Source organism: Canis lupus, chromosome 14 (assembly GCF_011100685.1).
Source record: "Canis lupus familiaris isolate Mischka breed German Shepherd chromosome 14, alternate assembly UU_Cfam_GSD_1.0, whole genome shotgun sequence".
In the NCBI taxonomy this organism is placed as follows: domain Eukaryota; kingdom Metazoa; phylum Chordata; class Mammalia; order Carnivora; family Canidae; genus Canis; species Canis lupus.
In genome coordinates, this window is record NC_049235.1 from 60,496,136 (window position 1) to 60,515,167 (window position 19,032).

Genomic DNA, 19,032 nt, shown 5'->3' on the forward strand with positions numbered 1-19,032 from the left:
AACATCTTCTGAAAATTTATTTGTGAAAAAAGTTACTGATATAAAAGTTAATTCATTTGATAGACTAAATATTTAAGTATCAAACAAATTTTGTAGAAATTATGCTAAATGAAAAAAGCCAGATACGAAAGACCACATCGTGCATGATTTCATTTATATGAAACGTCCAGGAAAAAAATAAAACTATAGCACTAGAAAGTAGATGAGTGGCTTCCTGGAACTGGCAGTTGGAACACTGTAAACAGGCATGAGGGACTTTTTGAAGTGATGGGTTTTAAAACTGAATTGACAGCAACACAAGTTGATAGCTGTACAAGTGCATAAATTTGCTAAAAACCATCTACTTGACAATGGAAAAATTTTATGCTGTATAAATTATGCCTCAATAAAGCTTTTTAAAAAGATTCTGTAAAAATAACATGGTATTCAGATTCCTAGGGCATTTGCACTCCCTCAAGATTTCATCGACTACCACTGTCCTTGTGTTCATGCCCCCTCTAACCTCCAAATTCGTATGTTGAGGCCACTAATCCTTGGTGTGATGGCGGTTGGGGTTAGGGAGCTTGAATGAGGTCATGGAGGTGGGGAGGTGGTGACCTGTCCCTCCACTATGTGTGGGCACAGCAAAAACTTAGCCATGTGTAAACCAGGAAGAGGGCCCTCACCAAGAATCTGACTCTGCTGATGCCCTGATCTCAAGCTTCTAGCTCCAGAACTATGAAAAATAAATGTCTGCTGTTTGAACCATCCAATCTATGGTATTTTTATTGTAGCAGCCCAAACTGAAAAGTGTGGTGCTGCTATAACAAATATCTAAACATGTGGAGGCAGGTTTGGAGTTGGATTAATTTTGAGGTGCATGCCAGAAAGAGCCAGTATCACAATGAAGGGACTCTAAAGTAGATTCTGGTGAAGAATCAAAGAAAAGAGAGCTATAGAGGAAGCTTCCATCTTCTCAGAGACTACATAATTATTATGAACAGAATGTTTGTAAAAATACAGATGGTAAAGGCTATTTTGATGTGTTCTCAGTGGAAATGAGCAACATGTTATTGGAAACTGTAAGAAAGATGATATTTGTTATCAGTGGCACAGAACCTGGCTGAATTATTTTCATGTTCTAGTGTTTTTTAAAATGTAGGACTTCCATTCAATGAAACTGGGGACTGACCTGAGGAAATGTCCTAGCAAAGTATTGAAGGAGCAGCTTGGTTGCTCCCAACCACTTACAGTAAAATGCAATGAGAAAATGAATTAAAAACAATTGTTATGTAAAAAGTTCCATATCATAAATTACCAAGTCTCAGCCTGTTCATATTATAAAAAATGAAAAAGCATTTCATTAGCACTCCTAAAGGTGTGGCTGACCAGCCATTTAATCAGATAGTAAGTGCAGATATCCAACCATCCCAGCAGGAACCCTACTGCTTTGAACCAAAGGAGATGGAAAGAAATGAAGGAAGGCTGTTCAACTCCTCAATTCCTACAAAATTAGACCAGAGATTCAGCTATGAACACATTCTCGCCTTCAAGACAAGGGTGGAATGACTACAAAGGTGATTCAGAGATCATTATGGCTGCCAACCCCAGCACAGGACTCTAGTGCAACAAGCCTGCGGGGGTTTGGGGGAGTATGGCAGGGGCACATAGGACTATCTCCACCTCAGTTTCAAAGGCTTAGACTTCTGCCTAGCAGGGCCTTGTGGATGGGGCCACTGCTTGGTTTCAACATGCCAGATGGAAGCCACCAGGAGTGCAGGGGTAAGTACCCATCCAGCAGAACCACACAGGTGTGGTCACTGCCTTAGTGGGTCCAAAAGACAAAGCATGGTACCAAAGAGGAGTATTCTTGAGACTTAATGACTAAAGGAATTTATCTTGCTAGGTTTTAGACTTACTTGGAAATTAATGAAACAGAATAAAAAAATCAATCAATAAAACAAAAGTTGGGTTTTTTAAAAATCAGGAAATTTTTTAGCTAGATGGACTAAGAAAAAGACAAAAGATTCAAATGACTAGAATTCACTGAATTCATTTTAGAAAAGAGGGAGTATTTTATGGAAATGAAACACTATAAATGAATACTATAAACAACTGCAATATCAATAAATTAGGTAATTTGAATGAAATGGACAAATTGCTAGAAAGACACCAAATACCAAAACTGACAAGAAGAGATAATATGGATAGATCTACAAGAAATAAAGATATTCAATCAGTAATGGAGAATTACCCACAAAGAAAAGCCCAGCCCTAGATGGCTTTACCAGTAAATTCTACCAAACATTTAAGGAATTCATACCAATTCTTCATACTTCCCCCACCCCACCAAAAAAAAAAAAAAAAAAAAAAAAAAGAAGGGAAGACTACTTCCAAACTCATACTACAAGGCCAATATAAAACCAGGTCACCAAAAAAGATATTATAGACCACTATTTCTTTTTTTCTTTTTTTAAAGATTTATTTATTTATTCATTCAGAGAGAGCGAGAGAGAGAGGCAGAGACACAGGCAGAGGGAGAAGCAGGCTCCATACCGGAAGCCCAATGTGGGACTCGATCCCGGGTCTCCAGGATCACACCCCGGGCTGCAGGCGGCGCTAAACCGCTGAGCCACCAGGGCTACCCCTAGACCACTATTTCTTAAAGAGATGCCAAAGTCCTTAAGAAAATACTGGAGAACTGAATGTAGTAACAAATAAGAATCATACATCCTGACTAGGTGCAAATCGTGACAGCAATGCAAGGTTGGTTTGACACCTAAAAATTAGGTAATGTATCACGTCAACAGGATAAAAAGTAAAACCTGTATGTTCATCTCCACAGATAAAGAGAAAGCATTTAACAAAATTCAACATCTTTTCACGACAAAAACACTTTAAAGAAGGTACAAATAGAAAGGAACTTCCTCACTTTGGTAACAAGCATCTCCAAAAAATATGCAGAGCTAGCATTTTACTTAACCAAGGAAGATGTGCGCTTTCCTCCTAAAATCAGGGAGAATGTAAGGATGCCTACTCCTGCCACATCTACCCACCACTGCAGTGGAGGAACTAGTCAGGGCAATTAGGCAAAAAAAAAAAATGAAATAAAAGGCATCCAGATCGGGCAAAAAGAAATACAATTATCACTCCTTGCAAGTGACATGATCTTATATAAACAGACATCTAAAAATCCAATAAAAAAAAACACCCATTAGAATAAACAAGTTCAACAAGGGTGTAGCATATAAAGCCAATAGTTAAAGAGTCATCTTTATGTACTTAATCCAAAATAACTCAGGAAACCAATTTCATTTCTAATAGCATCAAAAATAATAAAATACTAGGAATAAATTTAACCACAGAAGTGCAAAACTTACACTTTGAAAACTACAGACTATTGTTAAAAGAAACAAAGGTCCAAATAACCAGAGAGACACTCTATGTTCATGCATAGGAAGACCTGACATTGTTCATTAAGATGGCAGTACTCCCCACATTGACCAGATTCAACACAATCTCTACCAAAATCCCAGCTGGAAATACTTGCAAAGTCTTTGTAGAAATGGAAAAAAAATTATCCTAAAGGTCACATGGAAATTCAGAATAGCCAAAATAATCTTGAAAAAGAACATAGCCAGAAAACACATCCTCATGGTTTTAAAATGTCATACGAGGCCAACACAGAAACAGAAACCCACTGCAAACAAGGCAACGGCAATCAAAATAACGTGGTGCTAGCATAAGGACATGAATGTCCTACAATTCAGATCCAGAAACAAACCCGTCTATCCATGGTAAGTTCATTTCCAAAAGGCTGCCAAGAACATTTAATGGGAAAGCAATAGTTTCTTCAACTGAAGAACTAAACAACTGAACTATCACATGCATAAAAAGGAAACTGAACCCTTACATTCAACCACAAATAAAAATCAACGTAAAAGTAGATTAATGAGGGGCGCCTGGCTGGCTCAGTAGGATAAGCAGCTGACTCTTGGTTTCCACTCAGGTTGTGATCTCAGGGTCATGAGATTGCACCCCACATGGGGCTCTTGGCTCAGTGCAGAGTCTGCTTGAGATGCTCTCTCCGTCTTCCTCTGCCCTCCCCACATGTGCAAACATGCATGCACTTTCTCAAAATAAATAAACTTTTAGGATGGATTAATGACCTAAATTAAAGAGAGAAAACTATGAACATCTTAGAAGAAAACATGGGGCTAAATTTTTGTGACCTTGGACTGGGCACTAGATTCTTCGTCTCGGTACCAAGAGTATAAGCAACAACAACAAAGTAGATAAATTGAACAATATCAAAAGACAATATTAAGAAAATAAAAAGATAATCCACACAATGGGGGAAGATATTTGTAAATAATATATAAGAATCTAACACCTAGGATATATAAATAGCTCTTACAACTTAAAGGACAACTCAATAAAAAAGGAGAAGACTTAAATAGACTTTTTCTTAAAGAAGATCTACAAATAGCTGCTATAGCAGATAAAAATATGTCCAACATCATTAGTCAGGAGGGAAGCGTAAATCAGATCACAATGAGATACTATTTCTTCTCTACTAGAATGACTGCATAGGGCAAATACTAAGCATTGGTGTGAATGTGAAGAGATTGAAATTATTATATGTTGTTGATAGGAAAATAACATGGTGTAATGATTTTATTGCAGTTTGGTGGATCCTCAAAAATCTCAACATGCAATTATTGTTGCATGTGACCCAGCAATTCCACGCCTATATATATATATATATATATATATGTGTGTGTGTGTGTGTAAAACAACTGAAACAGGGACTCCGACAGATATTTGTACATTAGTTGCAGCATTCTTCACAGTAGCCACAAGGTGGACACAATGCACGTGTCCTCAATCTAAATGAAAGGATAAAGAAAACGCAGCATAGACGTACACTGGACTAAGATTTGGCCACGAGAAGGAATGACGTTCTGATACATGCCAGAGATGGAGGAGCCAGGAAACACCAGGTTAGGGGAAAAGCCAGTCACAAAAGAGCACATATGACATGATTCTATTTACCTGAAATGCCCAGCAGGCAACTCTAGAGAGACAGACATCCATCAGTAGTTGGTCAGGACAGGTGCTCTGAGGCTGGTGTTTCTTACTGGGGAGATGAATAGGCTCTGAAATTGCTGCTGGTTGCACAACTCTGTGAACGTACTACTGCAGACTAACAGAACTGACCCTTAGAACAAAAACCAAACCTCTCTCTGGACTCCATACGCCCCACCAAAAATATCCCCCATCGATTTCCTTCTGCCTCACAGCCTCCTCCTAGGTTTAAAGACTCTCTTGAAAGGGCTGTTTGTTTTCATTATTTTCCCTTCCTTGTCACACCATAACTCAGCTCTGTTTGCCTGAAGGAGTGAAGCCCACACCCTTCAATATTTACTGTGACTAAGCCATAAAAGTAAGTGCAAGCAACTGAGTCAATTCTGACAGCCTAGATGGTGTGAGAAGATCAAGAAGGACAAGATATCTGTCCCTTTCTCAAGAGGGAAATATAAAATGAACAGATAAGAAACACATTAGTCTGAAGATTAGAATGAGCCAGAAAGATTCTGCTCCATATTGGGTCACCTCAAAGAGGCTCTCAGCAAGTGAGGCTTAAGATTTTTTTTAAAAATAGGCTCCAAGGCCAGTGTGCAGACCAGTGCACCTTGGACCCTGAGACTCAGCCCTGTGCTGGAATCAAGAGTCAGGTGCTTAACTGACTGAGCCATCCATGTGCGCCAAGTCAAGATTTTTTAAATTTAAAGTCCAGTTAGTTAACCTACAGTGTACTATTAGTTTCAAGGTAGAGTTTAGTGATTCATCACTTACATATAACACCCAGTGCTCATCCCATCACCCAGTTACCCCAACCCCACCCCCACCTCCCCTCCTGCAACCCTGTTTGTTCCCTATAGTTAAGAATCTTTATGGTTTCCCTGTTTTTATCTTATTTTAGATTTCCTTCCTTTCCCCTGTGTTCATCTGTTTTCTTATATTCCACATGAGTGAAATCATATTGTATTTGTTTTTCACTGCCTTATTTTGCTTAGCAAAATACACTCTAGTTCCACCCATATTATTGCAAATGGCAATATTTCATTCTTTTTGATGGCTGAGTAACATTCCATTGTCCACACACACACACACACACACACCTATTTTTAACTTCTTGAGGAACCTCCACACTGTTTTCCAGAGTGGCTGTACCCGTGTGCATTCCCACCCACAGTGTAAGAGGGATACCCTTTTTCTGCATCCTCCCCAGCATGTGCTGTTCCCTCATTTTAGCCATTCTGACCAGTGAGGGGTGGCATCTCCTTGTGGTTTTGATTTGTATTTCCCTGATGAGTGACGTTGAGCATTTTTTCACGCATCTGTTGGCCATGTGCAGGTCTTCTTTGGAGAAATGTCTAATACCAAGAGTCCAACCACACAAAGATAAACTGGAAGGTGGGAAAAGCAAGAGGAATGGCATGAAGTCCAGCAACTGACCAGGGGAAGGGCGAGGCTAGATGAGGTCCCAGGGATAAGGAGAGGCTGGTGAGGGGCAGGCCTGTAGGGCTTTGTGTAAGGCAGGGAGACAGGTTTCAATGTGCTGCTTCTCCATCTCCTAATACTCTGTGCACATCTGTCCTGTAACACTACTGTGTCCCCACCTCAAACTAGTGCCAGCCCTAAGGAAAAAGAAAGTTTCTATTCACCTCTATCTAACCAGCGCCTAGACAGGATCTGAAGGGACGTTTCCTGAATGAACGGGCCACATCATCATGTTGTGACAAGACAAAAATCCTAACTCTTGAGGAACGGAAAAAAAAAAAAAAACCCTTTTCTAAAGGCAGTAGAAAAATGCAAATCAGGAAATGTCACTCAAATTCCTCAGACGAGCCTGGTTATTTCTACCAGAGACGGTGATGTTTCCCAAGTTTCCATCAGTTACAAAGAACATCTTCCAAACTTAAACTCATCCCAGAATTTGAAACCTAAAACTGCCAGAAAAGAACAGCTTTAGCTTCTCTGATTACTGGTTCCCTAACTCAAGCCTATTCCCTACTTGTTGTAAGACACTGTGCGAGACACGGTACCCACCCCCACGTCTTCAGTGTTTTATGGTCCTGGGCAACACAAGGAAGTGGAAAAACTACCAGGTTACAATTCTAGAGGATGAAATTAGATCAAGCATCACCTTCTAAATACCCCAGGATAATCCATGCTTTCCTTTCCAATGACTTACATTTACCTGTTTCATTATTCACTTCTCGTCTGCAGGTTAGATTTTCTGTTTGCATGACACAGCACCCTTATCTAGAAAGACGCACCATGATTCTAACATGGTTCAGACAGAGCTAACAGGTAACTGTCTCGGAGCATACGACCAAACAATGCTTCAGATAAATAAACACATTTCTTTGGAAGGGGAAAACATTTTTTTCAAGTGGCTTACTGTGGCCTTGAGGCTTCGGCCTGGTCCGTCTGCAGTTTTTCTCCTCCTTCCACTTCCATCGTACAGTAGACAATTCGATTGGGAGCAACGGATTTCAAACCTTGCACTTCCATTATGACAATCTAAAGATACAAAAAGAATTGAGATGATGCATCAGATTGGCCATCTTTAACCATCTAGAAAGATAGTGACACTAACTACGATTAGAATCACTAATGGGTAAAATTATCTGGTGACGCCGACGATATCTTATCTTCTGTAGGATCTACCTGCATTCACGTAGGTAGAGAAAATAACACTTTGAGGAAGTATAGTATTGAAGGAATATCTCCTGCCAGCTTATGAAAGTAAGGCTGAAATCTCTAAATGTAAGCCCTACTGAATTGAGGTGTAAATGCAGATCCTTAAAGGTCAAGCAGAGGTAAAGCAGATTCACCCATGAAAATGGGGTGAATGCGCTAAAAGCAGTGCAGGTTGGTTTCACATTAAATGAAATACTATTTATGAATGGTGCACATCATCATCACAACTCGTGGTCAACAGTATGTGACATCATCAGAATTTTCTGCAGTTACTTACTTTAGATGACAATATTTATAAAATAATATTATAGAAAATGTGTATCTTATTATGAAATATGGAAAATAGGATTTGCCAATGAATATCTTACCACTAACTTGGCAAGGAAAAAAAAATGACTTTTCCATCCACTAAAGGTACATGCTAACTCAGTGTAGTGCACCAAGAATGGGCAGAAAGACTGATATGGTTTCTATATCTATAACTCCTGGAAAAATGGGAAACAAATATTTTTCAAGTGGGCTTTTCACATTCATATAAATAGCTATTGATTTTAAAATACTGTAACCTAATATTTTCACTGGGTGTACACATAAACAAGTTTTATTAAGTACTTTTTGTAATTTTTTTTTCTAATCAAAACTTGCATCTTCATTCCTAAGTTCTTGAAACTCATGAAATATATTCAATGGCATTTTTATAACACGCTCATTCACGTCTTCACTGACCTCATGGTATACTTGTACAAACAAGGCTAACAGCATTCACGCTATGCAGCTACCAAAACAGCCATTAGAAATATCATCCTATCATCATGTATTGATCATGTAATACATTATCAGAGTCACTGCACTTATCACTAAGTCGTGATATGAATCTTGAGGCCAAAGGTCTCAGAGAAGCCATCTCAAAACCTCTCTGCCTTCCACTCTTCAGCACAACAGAAGGGCTATGCTCGTAAATACAAACGGCTATTTTTTCTTAAAAATGAGAAACTAATCACCAAAAAAAGAAATGCCAACCTCAGAAGCATTTTCCTGCCTCAAGTGATTTTTGTCTTTTTATTGCACTGAGATGCATACCAGTATATGAGTTAAGAAAAGGACATAACAGAAAAGAGAGTAAGAACAAATGGAGAACAGTAATACCTCTCCTCACTGCTGTAATACACTCAAGGAAGTTAGAGAAAAGCACCTGGTCTTGTGGAGGGTAAGTAAAAGGAGGTATATAGTCTTAATAAATCAACTTGTAAATAAATAAATAAATAAATAAATAAATAAATAAATAAATAAATCAACTTGTTAGTCATTTTGAAACTCATTAAATCCTTATACAAATAAAATGAAGCAAAAGCTGAGGCAAATGAAATACATCAACCATATCAATGAAAAACGGATTCCACATGGACTTATTTAGCAACATGACCCAACTGACTTTCTTTTTAAAAATTTTATTTATTTATTCATGAGAGACACACAGAGAGAGAGAGGCAGAGACCCAGGCAGAGGGAGAAGCAGGCTCCCTGCAGGGAGCCCGATGTGGGACTTGATCCCGGGACCCTGGGGTCACGACCTGAGCCAAAAGCAGATGCTCAACCACTGAGCCACCCAGGCGTCTGACCCAAATGACTTCTTAGTAAAATCTTTTAAGGTCACTTGAAACATATGAAGCAACAGAACTGTGTACACATAATAAATGTAGAAATCTTTTGGTTCCTATTTGGGAACATGTTACTTGCACTGCATCTCTTCCTATCGTGTGCTCAACAGTCAAAGTGCAAGGGAGAAGAAGGGAAGCATCTGCTTACCACTATTCCTGTCACCTCCACCACAAGCTACTGTAAACAGGACCTCCTGAAACACACAACTTGTGAAACAGTTTTCTGTTCCAAAAAACAATACTCCCATCTGTGCTGGGAATGTTTTATTCTGCAGAACTGCCACTTTCAAAGGAAGTTAACTTCTGCTCTGAATCCATACATATAAATAAAACAACAAAATTCTACAGATCTGATTTCCAAAAGGAATTTTTTAAAAATGCAGCTAGTCTCAATCATTAATGACAAAGACAGCCCAGAATTCCATGGACCATCAGCTGACCTAATTTAGGCAATGGCTTCGACCAACTCCCCACAAAACTTGATTATGGAACCATGGAAAATAAAACCAGTCTGAATTCCATCTTGTCTTCCCCAATCTCTCTGTGACGGATATAATAAAGACAAAATATACAGAGTTATTATAGAAGCAGAAAGAAGGGAGGCGTGTACAAAATACAAATCTTGGTAGCATACTTCTGCACGCAGCATCATCCTGAGTTACACAGCGCTCGGCCACCTGCAGGTTTGTGAAAACGAAGCTGAGCGGTATTTGGAGACCTCATACTGCCAAAGAAGTTGTCTGCCAGCCTAACGCCAATGAAAACTGAAAATCAACTGCATCCGTGCCAGTGACACTGCTTCTCCTACAACACGCACACTCAGCTTCATAGATTAACAGCCGTCGTCCTCCTCTCTCTTGAATACTTAACGTACCGTTGGATGGCTTATGGTTCTGTGGGTTAGCTTCCCCCTTGCCTTACTATTCCCTCTGAAGGCTTCCTGAATAGAGAGACCTAAAAGTAATTGCTGCCTTTTTCTTTTTTGTAACTGCTGCTTTTTGGATATCAAAGTTCCCAGTTCAATCAATATTTATCAAGTCAAATATGCCAGGCAGTGTTTTAGGCTCTTGTGATACCTCAGTAAACAAGACGAGTGCTTGACTTCCTGTAGCTTACATGTTAATAGGATGCGCCAGGTAGTGAACAATAAACATAACAACTGAATTACATGTTAAGTGGTAAGAGCTGTGGCAAAAATTCAGCCGGACAAGAGAACAAACAGGGTACAGAGAGAGAAGAGAGCAGTCCGTGGCAGTCATAAAGAGGTGATAAAGTTCAGCAGTTTTTCAGATCTGCACGTACTCCTTAGACATCACTTCTTGAAAAACTTTACCCAAAAAAAAAAAAAAAAAAAAAGAAAAGAAAAAGAAAAAGAAAAACTTTACCCACTGGATGCAGTCTAAGCCTGGCTGATGAAACGTGAGACCCTAAAACTGGATTAACTGCTTGCCTTCAGAACTTTCTGAGGTTGAGGAGCAAGGCTCGGATAACTGGCCAGGGGTAATTACTGGGTTTAACGGGGCGGAGATCGGAGGCCCTGGGGACGGCGGGGCCCTAGTCTATCCTCCCCCGGGTCCACAAGTGAACACTGTGTAGGCTGCACCAGGTATGACTTCATTTTGCTGTTGGACACACACTCCTATTCATAATCCTGGGGTACATCGTGGAAAACATCTCTGAGATGCTGTGCAAGGAAAATATCTGCCTTATACAGTCAGGGCAACAGAGGACCATCAAAACAGGGTTATAAACAGGCAGCTCCTCAGGCCATGCAAAATGGAGGTTTAACTCCTATTCTCCCCTTAACATGATTTTATTGTTAACTGAGCAGCCCTGTTTAATATACTGGCAATAAAGTATGGAATAATTCACAGTTTTACAAGCATGATTTTATTTTCAAAAGGAAAGGGAGTTCATAAAAGCCAGCTATTTACAACTTTTGTTTAAGAATTTTTAAACAGAGAAAAGAGAAGGTGTTCTGAATGATTTCCAGTTCTGCATGATAGGTTTACACATGATAAAAAATAATCTGCATTACAAATTATACTATAATCAAGTAACTGATTATATTTTGTACAAAGCCTTAAGAGGAAAAGAAAAGCAATGTGGCACTTTATATCTTGGTGAGTAGGAAAACAGACAGGAAGGAGAAGACAATTGTACAGGTAAGATACTGTGTAGTTTCCCATTAAATATCTCCTTAAGGTATTGAAGAGATTGAGGAGAAACCCAGTAATGGTAAAATCAGTAGGAAACCCCAGAAAAGAGTCTTGAGTCAGATGAAAACCTATTTCCAACTCTCAAAGTAAATTTAATCTATTAAACTACAAAGAAATCATTAGCCTGGCAGTTAAGAAAGAGAGAGGCAGCTGGCTTATCCTCAGGTCTGAATTTATCTTTGAGTTGAGTAAGCGCAGGAAAGAATCAAAGCACACATTTGCTTTTTCTGCCACAAACTAATAAGCAAGCCACGAGTAACAGGTATCAACAAAGAAATTTAAGATGGTACCTCCTGAGACTCCATGTACTTTCCTCGGTCCACCTATAAATTTAAATAGCAGTAGTGGGCTCCAGCAAAGGAAGATTTAACAATGCAAGGAAGGAATTGCAAGCTTTAGGTTTTGAGAGTGCTGTAAATTTAAGCTTGATACGGGAAGTATGTGTTGTGCTGTGTATAAAGGCATAACCACACACAGGGATCAGCCCAAACAGAAACATTAGCAACAAGAAAACAGTGCCATGGAAAACCTCAACGGGGGCTGTGGTAAGAGTCTGCATCAACATCTGCTTCCCAGTGAATGACCTGCATACGAAGGATAAAACTCTGCCGTCTTCGGGATCACAATTCTAAACGCATGACGTTGGTTCCTGTTCTTCATAGTAGGTAGTGTAGCTATCAGGAGACCGAACATCCTGGAAAGGAAGAACTGTCTACCTATCATCTATCTGCACCCAATATCGTGTTGCAAAGCTAGCCGGTGTGATTCGATTCTAGAAAAACACCATAGGTGAAGTAGATTGAAAACAAAGCAAACCAAAAGCCTGAAAGCAATTCCCAAATCACAGAGCATTCAATTATGTGTCTAACTCCTGGCTCCACCCAATGTGCTCTGGTGCTTACTTTATCCATGAACTTACATCAGCCCAGTGGGCATAAAGACAACTTGTCTCAAAACTTATTATTTGATCCTAGAACTGCTATTATGTTTAAAGCACAATTTGCATTGATTTGCATTCACAATCTGATTGTCTAGCAAATGAAGAATAATATGACTCCTTCAAAATAGATCACACTGCTTTTAAATTCAAAACTTTACCACGAAGGTCAGCACAGCTTATTTTGCAGTCCTGTTTATGCTGTCAGAGGCGTGGGGTGAAGTCACTTACCTCTAAGGTGAATGACAGCACCACGTCCGACTTCGACAGCTGAATCTCATTCTCATCGCCTATGTCCAAAAATGCAGAATTCTGTGAACGCTTTAACTTTTGTAATTTAAATTCTGGACCACCTTTTGAAACTGGAAGACTTTCCAAGTTGGCCATTAGTAGGTTCACCGAAGACCGCAACTCTTCTATATACATACTCTCCATTTCTTTTGCTATAAACTTGGGGAAGTTTCTTTCCTTGAAAACAAATTTTAAAATAACAATGTTACAAAAGTCATATTTCAATTCTATCATAGAAGGTTATACAATGTATAAGTCTGCTGTCTTAGAAATTGTGATGGTCAATATGAATGTGTCTACCCAATACTTGAGTCTCCAAGCTTTAAAATCATCAGGCTTCGGTAATTTTGATTATTTCTAAGAGTACCTTATATCTTTTTCAAAATAATTATGGTACAAAATGAGTAACATTTTCACGTTAACTTTATTTATTTTTTTAAATTTTTTAAAAAATTTATTTATGATAGTCACACACACAGAGAGAGAGGCAGAGACATAGGCAGAGGGAGAAGCAGGCTCCATGCACCGGGAGCCCGACGTGGGATTCGATCCCAGGTCTCCAGGATCGCGCCCTGGGCCAAAGGCAGGCGCCAAACCGCTGCGCCACCCAGGGATCCCCTAACTTTATTTTTGATAATGTACTTGTTAAGGAAAAACTGAAAACCTACATGGGAGAAAATTCGGGGTCTAGATACATCTTAATTAGCCACTGTTAACTTTGAAATGCTTGGGGTAAATTGGTTGGTAAGAAAAATGTTCAGCATACACTGCAGTACCTATTAGGAAACAAACATTTTATTCATCTTTCTTACCTCAGATATGTATTGTTAAGAGAATATCCTTTTTTATAAGCATTCAAATTAAAAACCACATAATAGCCATATAATGATATTTCTAAAATTAATTTTCACATCACACAAATATGACCAGACCCCTTATGACTATAAAATCAGTTTTCTAGTAAAGATTTAGAAAACTTTAAATTTAAAACAAAAGGCCAATTTATGAATAAAGTTGTACATAAAGAATAACTAGAAATTTAGATGACTGATTTCCTTTTTGCGTTAACTGACCATCGCCATTTGATCCTTAGATTCTGCAATCAGATGTCAGCTTCTTTCACTCAATGAAAAGGACGTTCCGAATACTTGTATTTTAAAAGATCGGCATATATGGCCAAACTGCCCTTCGAGAAGAGGACACCCATTTATATTCCTACAAACAGCAAAAGGAGGCTTCCTCTCGCTATTGGCTCCTTCTTAATCTTTGACAACCTGGCCTCAGCTCTTTCCCTTAAAAACGGGTGACAGCTCTACGAAGTACCACGTGACATGGCGACAACCGTACAAGGCTGGCTGGGAATGCGAGCAGCCAGCCACCTTTCCACCAGTGGCGTACTGCTCTAGAAAGCTCCATGCCTTTCCAGCTCCCTGGACGTCATCCGAAGCGTAGCCTGAGGGATCCCCATCCTGGGACCAGAACCCATCCGTGCTGCTCTCGTCAGCCTGCACCCAGCCTCACTCGCTCACACCATTTGCTCAGGGGATGGAGAGCAACATCTGGCACCGCTTCGCAGATCACTCCCAGAGCCTCAGGCCACCTGTTTTTCCTCTTCACCCAAACATAACTGTCATCTATTTCTTTTAACATAATTTGCATATAATCAATATTAAAATTGCATATTTATTGTCACATAGTAATTAAGTAACCACATTCATACTTTTTTTTTTTAACATTTTATTATTTATTCATAAGAGACACAGAGAGAGGCAGAGACACAGGCAGAGGGAGAAGCAGGCTCCCTGCAGGGAGCCTGATGCAGGACTCGATCCCAGGACCCCAGGGTCATGCCCTGGGCATACTTAACTTTCTTAAGGAAGATTCTTAAGTATCCTTTTAACATTCTTGTATAGTTTGAAGCAATATTCTAGAAGAGTGAGGAAATATATTCAACTATTCAGTTACAGAATACCTCGGCTATGAGGGAATGTTCTGGAATGGTTTCTCAGTACAGAAAAAAGAAGAAAAAAAAACAAGCAGAATAAGCTGTAAAAAGATTTTTAGGGATCCCTGGGGGGCTCAGCGGTTGAGCACCTGCCTTTGGCTCAGGGCGTGATCCCAGGGTCCCAGGATAAAGTCCTGCATCAGCTCCCTGCACAGAGCCTGTTCCTCCCTCTGCCTGTGTCTCTCTCTGTCTCTCTGTGTGTATCTCTCATGAATAAATAAATAAAATCTTAAAAAAAAGAAAATTTTTCTATGTATGCACTGACTTTAAAAGCTGTTATGAGAAGTATCCAAAACTCAGAAATAAGGCAAAAAAGGTGAAGGCCGGGTCCTTTCTATGTCTTACAGGGGCAAAAGGCATCCAAAGGTCATCTGAGGAAATACACTTAGTAACCTACTATTTATTGGTTTAAGGTACAAGACAGTGAGCTTATGCGTTACCTTACAGAATTTTGTCTGGAAGAGATTCATGTATGCCTGAGTTTAAAACCTTGTTGGAAATTGACCACTTTTATTTTTATTTTATTTTTTATTCTTTAAAAGATTTTATTTATTCATTCATGAGAGACACACAGAGAGAGAGAGAGAGAGAGGCTGAGACACAGGCAGAGGGAGAAGCAGGCTCCCTGCAGGAGCCCAACATGGGACACGATCCCGGGTCTCCAGGATCAGGCCCTGGGCTGAAGGTGGCACTAAACCCCTGAGCCACCTGGGCTGCCCAAGAAATTGACCACTTTTAGATCTCATCCATGAATCTTATTTTAACTTTGCCTAAAAACATCACTTTTGATATATACTCCTTGCGTTAGTTTTAACATGTAACTGGTTTGCTCATTCATTATGCACTGAATGAAATTACTGTGTGTTCATTTCGTATTTGCAGGATTCATAATTTTCCCTTTTAAAAAATTTTACTTTAGCAAAGCAAAAGAAAATCATGTTTGAAACTCTGGATGGCCAATTTTCTTTTTCTCAAATTTTTAAGGTGTCATCTTATGGAAAACTTAGCATTAGCAAAAACCCACTTTTTATTTAGCTTTAGTTATAAACACATCATTCACTATCATTTTTCAAGGAGCAGACAGTCACCAAAATTGACTGTCTTATCAACATTTTCCAACTTTTCAAGAAATACACTATCCTTGATTTTTTTTTTCTCTTTGGGGGAAAAGACAACTCTTTTTTAAAGCTCTGAGGTTTATTAATAGTATTTTATCAACTTTATTTAGCCGGCTTATGTCGTTTCTCTCTTGGAAACAAAAATCAACTGTACTTCAGGCAACCATACATGTTAAATTTAATCTTTTAAATTAGAACAGAATCAGAAGTGGGTTATTCTCTAGTTTAACTGTGAGTCTTTCTTATACACCAGGGTTTAAATGTTCTAATTTACTCGCTCATTAGAGGCCCTAAGACATCATACACATGAAAATGTTTGCTCCACAAAAAAATTCTCAGTATTCAAATCTAGTCCCTTTTTAAGTGCTCCTAATATTCCAGTAGATGAAGCCTGGGCCAGATTGGTAGGTGGAGGATGGGGACAGCTGTCAGATTCTAGAAATACTTTGAAGACAGATGCAAATAAATTTATCATGAGGCACGAGAAAAAGAAGGAGTCAGAGATGATTCAAGTTTCTTCTGGTGTAACGTTCAAGACAGTGCCTCCAGGAACTGGCCTACCCTGAGCACTTACCTGGCCGTGCTGAGCACCCTCCCCTTCTCCTACACTCCCAGTTCACCTTGCCTTTATTCTCCCAATAGCAAATGATCCCCTCCATAACTCAGTTACACGAACACTTACTGCTTATCGTGGGGCTCTTCAAATGCAAGCTGCACCAGGGCATGGCAGGAGTATGCTTGTCTGGCTTTAGCCCAAGACAACTACACGTTTGTCTGGATAAATCCCAGGTGCCTACCACGTTATGTTGCCTGGTTATTTTAGGAGGCCTTCAATAAGCACTTATCCCATGAATTTATGGATAGAAAAATTCAAGCTTCAGAAAGTTAAATAAACTTGCCTAATGTTCTATATCTAGGAAACAGCAGTCATGGATTTGCCTACAGATTTTTCCGGCCCAGTCCACATTTTTCCTGCTACTTTCTAATAATTATGGCATGGCAAAAGCATTAAAGCCAGTATTTCTATCCTTTGAAATAGATTTCTGCCCTGGGGTTTTGTTGTTGTTATATTGTGCTGTGAAGTATGGTAGGAGGTGATACCGATCACCAATGATTGTTAATGGACCATACTTCTGGATTTATCAGACTGAAGGCTCTGGAGTCGAAGACCAGGGTTTGAGGCCAGCCTCCACCATATTATTAGTTCCATAATCTTCAAGTCAGTAATCTTCCCTAAATCTCAGTCTCTTCATCTATACAGTGAACTCATTGTTCTCATCTCCACTTCTGGGTTCGTAAGATCATTGTAGAAATACAATGCAACAAGGTCAGTAAATTCCAATTAGCTTTATGAATATTTTATGACGGTGGCTTACAATTGGTGAAACTGAATCAGAAAGCAATTAAACATTAACAAAAGGCATCTTATTTTTGGTGGCTTTTTCTCCTTCCAATTCCATTGGCTTCACTGCTCTCTCTACACTTTTTTAAATGTATCAATGTCTGTAATGAAACCAGTGGGTGCTATCTGTGTGTGTGCTCACTGACCCTCTCCCTTTAAGCCCCGAGGTTATAAACCCACATTCTCCTCCCAAGCATAAACATGAGACACATAAGGCTCTCCCTCCTGTTTCATACCCCTCTAGAAATTCATCTACACTTCATTCTAAAGCATCACATCTCCAGCCAGGCCCCTAGAGAAGCAAATCCAACTCATGACCACATGCACAGGCTCAGTGTACCCATATCTACATACACTGAGGCAATCTACAAATGTGGACCACAGGTCCAGAGTCCTGCCCTGCAGAGTCTGGAACACCCCAGTCTCAGGTCTTCAAGAAAAGCTAATGTCTTTCCAGCCAGTTTTCCAATTCAGCTAAAGGTTTTGGGGGTTTTTCTCTATAAAGCTTCCAAATAGCCTTCACCTTCTTGATTTCCATCCTATGAACTCGACATTTGAATCTTCAAAATGATGTAGTACCTCTCCAGATATCCCGAGGATAGTAACGAGGCATGTTGCCCTTTTAACCACTGTCCGTTGTATGAATGCACCTCTTTAGCCCCTATTTACAGCATCCTATGTTTTCAAACATCTGGAGACTCCCTGTCGTCTGTCTCTGGCTTGGTTCTTACAACTTACTGTCACTTCTGCTACCCAAATTGTCTTAATTTTCTCAACTTCCCTGTTTATCTCCAACTTCTCAACAATTTCCCTACTTTTTAATAGACTTTTAGATAACACAGAATTAGCATTCTTAAAACTTACACATTATTCATAAATGCGTTTTTCTTTGCAAAAACAAAAACATTTCACTTGTTAAAATCAGCATGGGATGTATCTTCTTCTCAAGTGCTGGAAAAGTCCACTATCTTGATTTGGGAGGTGGTTAACACGGATCATGTACACATTCACTCACTGAGCTGTAAACTAAATATTTGTAGGTTTTACTGAGCACATTATACCTAAATCTTAAAGAAATGAAGAAAACTCCTCAATAGGGAGGATTCTTTGAAAAGATGGAGGATGCTAAAGGAAGAGTTTATCTCCAAATATTCAAAGTTTTGATTAGCAGAAGGGAAAAAAAGGAAAAACAAAACAAAACACCGTATTACAGATCTATTAGGAAAAACTAAGTTTTCTTTTACTATTAATAAATTAATACATCAATTTACTAAAGAATGATGCAGATAATGAAGTTTCTTATCCTCTAAGAAATCTTAAGTATTAAAAAAGAAATTAATGGTTTTTGTTTGAACTTACTCCTGTTACATAGAAACACAGCGATTGCATGAATAAAATCATATTGAACACACTACCTGTGAGACTCTTTTACTACAAACTTCAAGTTAGATTTTTCACCCATTCAAATATTAGTTGACTCCGCAACATGCCAAGCACCATGTTCAATATCTTGGACTCCGATTTTGCACGGACAATATTTCACTTCCCTGATTAGGTTACATTAAGCACAGTATTAAAATTCTTCTAAATCTGGCCTTTTGAGAAATTTAGGCATTGCTTTCATAATAATCTACTAAGTTACTGAATTTAA

The 19,032-nt window shown here is 39.1% G+C and overlaps 1 protein-coding gene across 25 annotated transcripts in view; it reads right to left on the reverse strand.

The window, feature by feature from the left end:
• Positions 1-19,032, reverse strand: part of CADPS2 (calcium dependent secretion activator 2) — a 452,803-nt gene that overhangs the window by 251,939 nt on the left and 181,832 nt on the right. For all 25 annotated transcript variants that reach the window (XR_005369828.1, XM_038557504.1, XM_038557491.1 and 22 more), the window contains exons 5-6: positions 12,797-13,033; positions 7,451-7,572 (exon numbers count right to left, since the gene is read on the reverse strand). Coding sequence is in view for 24 of the 25 variants with exons in the window: in XM_038557504.1 (XP_038413432.1) it covers positions 7,451-7,572; positions 12,797-13,033 (359 nt within the window). In the remaining variant the exon portion in view is untranslated. The remainder of the gene's footprint in view (positions 1-7,450; positions 7,573-12,796; positions 13,034-19,032) is intronic.